We start from the raw sequence: 7,933 nt of genomic DNA, 5'->3' as shown, positions 1-7,933 counted from the left end.
GCCGTTAAATTCTAGAAATAAAATCATTAAATTATTAGTGATAAAATTGTTTTGTTACTTAAAAGTTATCCACTATCCATGAGTCCTGAATTATGAAACAGTTTTTAAAGTATTTTAAAAGTAATTATTAGCATCAGTTCCAGTTTGGTCAAACAGAAAGTATTTGCACACACTACATGAGCGTCTCTAAAGAAGAGATTAATCTGTCTCAGGGAGTGTTTCTACACATGGATTATAATGTGCTGTTTACTCTGAGGAACAAAGATCAGATCCAGCCTCCTTTATCAACACTACAGATGTTCTGGAAGATAGATCTGGGATGTGTTTCTCAAGCACCACTGATTTAACTTTCGCCTCCCTGAACTTCTGGACCACTGTCTCAATGGTGTTATTAAAAGCCCGGAAGACTTTTATTCCTCCTTGAGCCCCAAAAGGTTTACCCACAGATGCCACTCAATGGCAACTATTGCAGGAAGAGAGCGGCCGATGGCTCAAGACTTCAGGAGGTCTGTGGAGCGCCGGAGCTCCAGGACTGCATCTGGAGACACTCCCTCACCTTGATGAGGTCCTTCATTTAGACGGATTGCAACATCGCCTTGGTGTGCAACAGGAGTCGCCTCCAGCCGGGCCCACTGCCACACATGCCTGGCAAGGAATCACTCCTCTAATCTATCTGGAGGAGATTCCTCTTTTCCACCGGCCATGGCAAGGGTCATCATGTCCAACTCCTAGAGAGAGGGAGGAGGACAGGCTTACTTAAAACATCTGTCTCAACTCTCCTCAGAGATAGACCGGGCCAACAACATGCTCTCTGCCGGATCGGACGGGCCTGCCGATGCTTCTGGTTTGGGCATGAGGAGCTAGCGGCTGAGTTTTGATAAAGGCAGAGATCCGACTCAAACTCCTCCGCCAGCTCCACCTGTGAGCCTCATAAACAAAGCAGTGGGACTGGACCGCTATGTGCAAATGCTTTGCTCCCATCCCTCTTAAAGAAAGCCAGGCGGGAGCGGAGCTTCTTCACTGTGAATCGATCGCATTGAGTACAGCCAGACCCCCGAGAGTTAACCCAGCGTGCTTTGCTCCAAAACAGATCACACAACATCAGGTGTAGTGGAGCATTTCCATGACGTGATGCACTTTTTAACCCAGCCAGCCATCTGTGTGACACTTTTACAGACAACAGAAAGAAAACTTCCATTGACCATTGATTTTTTTTCCTACTATGGAAGTCAATGGTACCAAAATCTGTCTGGTTACTAACATTCTTCTAAATATCTTTCTTTCTGTTTGCCAGCCATCTGTGTGACACTTTTACGGACAAACAGCTTTCTGAAGACGAAAGAGCTGATGATGTTTTACAGTCTATCAGGGCACCTGTGATGTCATCTGACTGCTGTAGCCAATCAGAAATCGAATTTCTTCTTCCTTTCACTGCTCGCCTAACAGACATTTCTTGCTGGATGAAGGACCTTCAACTAAACCTTGCTGAGACAGAACTGCTCATGGTGTCGGCCAGCCCAACACTTCATCACAACTTCTCCACTCAGCTATTGGTGATCAGTTGAACTCCACAGACCACATTGCTAGAACTGCAGATTAGCCTTATACAACATTAGGAGGATCAGGCCCTTCCTATCGGAGCTTCACAACTCCTTGCCCAAACGCTTGTTCTCTCCAGACTGGACTATTGTAATGCTCTCAATGACTTGACTACAGAACAACCACTGGCTCTGCTCCTCTACACCTAAACTCACTACTCCAGACCGATGTGTCTCCAGAAGCTTGTGTTCTGCAAGTGAACGGTGTCTTGTGGTGCATCATCTCAAAGAGACACAGAATCACTTTCACAGACCTTCACCTGGACTGTTCCTGCTGGAGGAACGACCTGCCGAACTCAACCTGAGCTGATGAGGCTTTAGCCATCTTCAAGAAACGGCTGAAAACGCATATATTTCATCAATACTCGACCCATTAATACTCACACATACTATTCTATATTACGATACATTACGAGCTCATGAAGGGGAACAAACATCTCAGGAAAGGAGAATTATTAAACAACTGCAGAGGTTTTATTAAGACAATTGTAGTAATTATTCAAAATGAAGAAAGATGCTAAAAACAGGAATGAACAGACAAGATCCAAGAATCCTCAAATCAGCTCCATCACACAGAACAGAGAGAGAGAGAGATTATACAGTCTGAGTCTGTCCATTACTGTATTAATATTATATTTAAAGCAGTTTACATATGAAGCGCAAGAGAATGACTTTCAACACTGTAGGCAAATATATCCATAAAATCCATATAAATGAAAATAAATCTGGCTATTTATATGTAAAAAACTACAAGTCACTATAAGTTTTTTCTCTGTTTTCTGAGAAGAAGAAAATAAAACAATGAACAATCCTCTGTAAGTTTTTGCTATTGTAAATATTGCTGCAGATTGGCTCTAAACTCATCAGTATTTTATTCTAATATTGTCGGCATCTCTATTTCCTCTGGGTGCTTCGAGTCCTTCCTCCCTGCAAAATAAAAGCATTGACTGACCTCTCGTATGTGTTTTTATCATGATTGCAGATTGTTCCAGATCAGGGGCCTCATTTATAAAACTGTGCGTAGGAACCTTACTAAAAGTGTACGTGCGCCCGAAAGCCAAAAATGGCGTACGCAAAAAAATATTCATACTTATAAAACCGTGCGTACGCCAGAACCTGCGCAGAATTCACTTTATAAATCCCAGTCAGCGGAAGATTGTGCGCACATGCGTCTCCACCCGAAATAACCATATATGGAGCTTACAACGCCTAGTTTTACTATGCAGATCCTCATCTACATATCATTTGCATATGATTATTCATCCACATGATAACTTAAACGTTATCACGTGGATGAATAATCATATGCAAATGATATAAACGGTACAAGAAACATTACATTAATACAAATCAAGTAGTTGCCTATCCTTGCCTTGTTTTTGAATAGCCTACATAAATCAAATAGTGTAAAATACATTTCAGAGAAAGTTTTTCTCAATCTTTTCCACTTGCCGAATTGTATTTTTAATTTATTTATATTTTTAATGGAAACAGATAGGCCTTGGGCATTATTTGCACGAAACTATTTTCTCAGACAATCTGGTATTATCATGATAAGCAATTATCTCTGTGGTTAAAACATTAAAGCACGCCACAGGAAAAGTGTTCAAAAACAATCGCATCCACAACAAATATTTCTAATGATTGAATTTAAAAAAATGTTGTAACTTCAGTAATGATTTCATGTTTAAGTGTTTAACTCCATTAATTTGAATGGCATATTTAATATAAATGTTTATATCAGAAGTATTTTATTTATTTAAACTGTTATTTGCGTCAGTTTCACTAAACGGCTCAACACGCTCGCTGCCGCAGACATTTAAGAAGGAATGGATATTTGCTTCAAGTGACAGGCTTGGTGATTGAAATTGTATTTGTATAATCTTTCTGTATATGTTTAATTTTCTTTAGATTTTCTGTATAAAAGTGACCAAAAATACATTTAACTCCAGCTCACCATCGGTGTCGCCAAAGTGCTCCATCTCCAAAACGTTCGTACGCATGGGTCAGAGTTTGCGTGCAGGTGCGCAAATTTTCCCGCCAAGTTTTTCTTTATAAATCCCACCTTTTGCGCAGGAACTGGCGTACGCATGTTTTCAGCCCCGTTTTGTGGGTACGCAAGCTTTATAAATGAGGCCCCAGATGAGTGTGAATCATCAGATTGTGTGCGGCTCAAAACTCACCAGCTCTTCTTGCACAGATGATCTGAAGAAGAATCACAGTAGGAGCAGCAAACACTGCCATCTCAACAATAATCACAATCACTGCAGGAAACATGAGAGGAAGAAGAGAAACTGTACATGACTGAAGTCAAGGGTATTCAACTATCAACAGTTATTGATGAAGCATTTACAGACTGACTGATAGTTTAATGTTATAAAGCTGTCAGTATAAATGAACGTGTCGTACCTCTGTATAATGATCCAGCAGTCACACTGACTCCAGTTTCTGATGCTGTATCAGCTGGATCTGTGGATCACGTCTGTTAGTTCAGTTCAACACATAATGCCACATATACACAACATCATCATCACATAATACTGGAGCTTCACATCACAGAAATGATGAATATGTGCACAAGTCTGTCATCTATTATCTTCTTACTTCACTCTCAAGCTGTCAGGAGGAGAATGACTATCGCCATTCACCAAAAATAAATCTATTTATACAGTGATCATGTGATCATGAACCTTGTGTAGGAGCTGCTGCTGTAGTTCGGCTTGATTTCTTCTCAGAGTTTGAGCTTCTGACTGGAATCAGTGTTGGTGAAGCGACTGGATCTGCAGAAGATGAATGTTCAGACGCATCATCTGTAGGACATTAACATCATATGTTCATATCGATCATGACCTGCAGTTTGTGTTCCATCATCACAGTTTACAGTGGCAGTAGTTGAGAAGAGACTGTACTGTATTACTGTATAACTGTATTACTGTGTTACTGTATAATTTATTCCTGGTTTATATGAGAGTGAAACACAGTTGAGCTTCTGCAAATAAACCCTCAGCTTGAATGAAGGACATAAGCCTTATAATTCCTAAAACCGACCTCCTACATGGGTCATACTAGGCTTTAATACACTCATCTGATTTATGCAATATATCATGTATGACCCATGTAGGAGGCCAATATTGGGAATTATAAGGATTGTTATGCAGTTTATGACTTTGACCACTAATATTTTACAACTCCAAAACGTATGAAGCCATCAGAAAGAGTAGAGCCAATCTGTGGAAGTTTTCACAAATCTGTCAGAAAAGAGTGTTTTCTCACCTGAATACTTGACAGTGTATCTGACTGAGGTCTCGAGTTGATTTCTGTGAGTAAGCTGACATCTCCACTCTCTGTTGTCATCTTCATTCAGGAGTGTTGTAGTCAGAGTGATGATACAGCGATCTGGACCTGATGATGATGATAATATCTGATATCTGGAGTCTGTCTTCAGATGAACACCAGCCTGATTCACCCACAACAGCTCAAGTCCCTCAGAACTGACCCAATAATCACAGGGGATTTCAGTATATGAATACAACTGACAGGAGAGAGTCACAGAGCGGCCTGGACTGATCTCAGTCTGTGAGGATGATGAAGAAGAGGATGATGATGATGGAGACACTGAAACTGAACACAAGACACAAATCACAGACTCTTCAATCATCATCTGAGTTTAAAGGGAGAATCTGCCCTTTTTAAATTGACCACATAATCATAAACTTACCATGAAGAACAAACAGAAAAACACGTGCAACTTCATTCACAACAAAATATTGTCTGCAGATGTATATTCCATAATCTTCTCCTGTGACGTTCTTGATGTTCAGAGAGCAGTCAGACTCCAGACTCAGTCTCTCATGTCTCTCTGAGTCTTTATTCTTTATCCCTCCAGTAATCAGTTCAACTGCTGAATCACTGAATCTGTTATCATAGGTCCATGTAGTTGATTTGCAGTCATAAAGAGCTTTATTACAGGACAGAGAGACATTTTCACCAGAACTGATGAACACATGATCCTCTCTACTGGTTCCTGAAACACAGTATATCTCAGTGATCATTATGATATACACTGCTCAAAAAAATAAAGGGAACACTTAAACAACACAATGTAACTCCAAGTCAATCACACTTCTGTGAAATCAAACTGTCCACTTAGGAAGCAACACTGACTGACAATCAATTTCACATGCTGTTGTGCAAATGGAATAGACAACAGGTTGAATTTATAGGCAATTAGCAAGACACCCCCAATAAAGGAGTGCACAAAGGCAGAGGTAGCGGTCCTGCTGCTGGGTTGTTGCCCTCCTACGGCCTCCTCCACGTCTCCTGATGTACTGGCCTGTCTCCTGGTAGCGCCTCCATGCTCTGGACACTACGCTGACAGACACAGCAAACCTTCTAGCCACAGCTCGCATTGATGTGCCATCCTGGATGAGCTGCACTACCTGAGCCACTTGTGTGGGTTGTAGACTCCGTCTCATGCTACCACTAGAGTGAAAGCACCGCCAGCATTCAAAAGTGACCAAAACATCAGCCAGGAAGCATAGGAACTGAGAAGTGGTCTGTGGTCACCACCTGCAGAACCACTCCTTTATTGGGGGTGTCTTGCTAATTGCCTATAATTTCCACCTGTTGTCTATTCCATTTGCACAACAGCATTTGAAATTGATTGTCAATCAGTGTTGCTTCCTAAGTGGACAGTTTGATTTCACAGAAGTGTGATTGACTTGGAGTTGCATTGTTGTTTAAGTGTTCCCTTTATTTTTTTAAAGTGTTCAAATAAACACGAACGAACAATAGGTGTGTTGAAAGATACAGTACAACTTACCGAAATGTATATCCCTCGTTCTGTCAGGATACAGGCAAGGAGACAGAGGTAAGTGAATCCAAACACAGCTTTATTCAAGTTGACAAGAGTGCAAGGTGAGTATTCAGTGAGTTCAAGTGCAGATTCAGTGAAGATCACTCGGTGCGGGTCAGACAGCAGGTAAGCGCGTTCACTTCAGGTTTGTTGATATCAAGCCGTCACAGTTAATTAATACTTGTCTTTTCTCTTTCAGATGCAGTCGACAGCAAGCAAGCTCGGAGGAAACACTGGAAACTCGGGAGAACACAGGATCACAGGCAACATGGAATTGAACAGGATTTCTGTAGACGGCAGAACAATGACACAGAGGTTAGTGTTTCAGGTGAGTATACGTTACGTCTCGGAATCTTGATGCATCAGAGGCTCAGGAGACAACGGATCATGGTCTGTTCCTGTTGGAGGCTTGACCCTGAACTGAGGCTAAGTGCTTTAATTGACAAATTAGCTAGAGGAGTATTTTGCTACATATGTTCACTATATTACATTTTTTTTTTTTTTTTTACATATATCGTTAATAAAAACCCTATTATATTTCAGTTGAGTTGTTTTAACCTTTAATAATAATAAAAGCTGACAGGGCATTATATTTACAGCATTAGGTGAGATATTTTTTTTTCTTGAGAAAAATTAACATGTATCTGTACCTAATATTTATCTAAATTAATTGATATTCAATCCAAATCGGATTCAAATCACAAGAAATTAAACATTTGTGCCTCCATCTAAGAGGCAGCGCAGTGAATCTGGCTTTTCTGGAGACAGAGCGCTCTATGATAAGTGGCGGCTTTCACAATATGCTCAAAGGAAAGACTATCTTCTCGGTAAGTCTCCAAATCTATCAATACAGCATTGGCACCCATTAATTCGACATTGATTCACTGTGACAAATGACTTGCATGAGTAAAGTCTTGTCATTCTGTCTTTCAGGTTACTTAAGTCTGCGGAGGCCTTCAGCCGCAAAAGTGGCAAGGCTGATTGGTCAGGAGGGGTGGACGACCAATTGCCCCAAAGCAGAGGAGGTAGTCAAGATGTGGAAGCCGTCCACCAAGCAGAAGGTCGAAACCGACCCTTATGTGCAGCACTGTGTGGCTGAGCAGGCCTGGACAGGTCTTGCTATCAAAGATTGTGGTCCTCCCAAAGGTTTCGGTAAGAAAACCTTTCAGTTATTTTTAAGACAAGACAATACAAAAATGTAAATTGTACCTTTTAACAGCCATTAACTGCACCAAGAACTAGAATTAAATCCTAAAACGTTTGTCTACATGCAAAGTATATTCAGTAACTCGAAATGTAATGTTTTCCTAATTACAGAAGTGTTTGCGACCAGAAACTTTTTTTAGTGGTGACATTGTCTGTGATTACCACGGCAAGGTCATCATCACAGCATCTGAGGGGAGAGCTATGATGGAGGATCTGAAGGAAGAGGCAGGGTTTTTAAATCCGGGGAGAAAGGCCTGTGCATTGATGCCCAGAC

The 7,933-nt window shown here is 40.9% G+C and overlaps 1 protein-coding gene across 1 annotated transcript; it reads right to left on the bottom strand.

The window, feature by feature from the left end:
- Positions 1-2,368: 2,368 nt before the first annotated feature.
- LOC311082340 (uncharacterized protein) lies at positions 2,369-6,073 on the bottom strand (the record flags this gene model as incomplete). Its single annotated transcript, XM_084113108.1, has 5 exons — positions 2,369-2,525; positions 3,782-3,862; positions 4,008-4,067; positions 4,872-5,089; positions 5,928-6,073. 5 exons carry the CDS (start codon positions 6,071-6,073, stop codon positions 2,470-2,472), a joined length of 561 nt encoding a protein of 186 aa, XP_083969234.1. The 3' UTR covers positions 2,369-2,469.
- Positions 6,074-7,933: the final 1,860 nt, after the last annotated feature.

This window comes from Abramis brama (assembly GCF_963993115.1).
Source record: "Abramis brama genome assembly, chromosome: 1".
Taxonomy (NCBI): Eukaryota; Metazoa; Chordata; class Actinopteri; order Cypriniformes; family Leuciscidae; genus Abramis; species Abramis brama.
The sequence above is the reverse complement of the archived record's forward strand: the minus strand, read 5'-3'. Positions and strand labels throughout refer to the sequence as shown.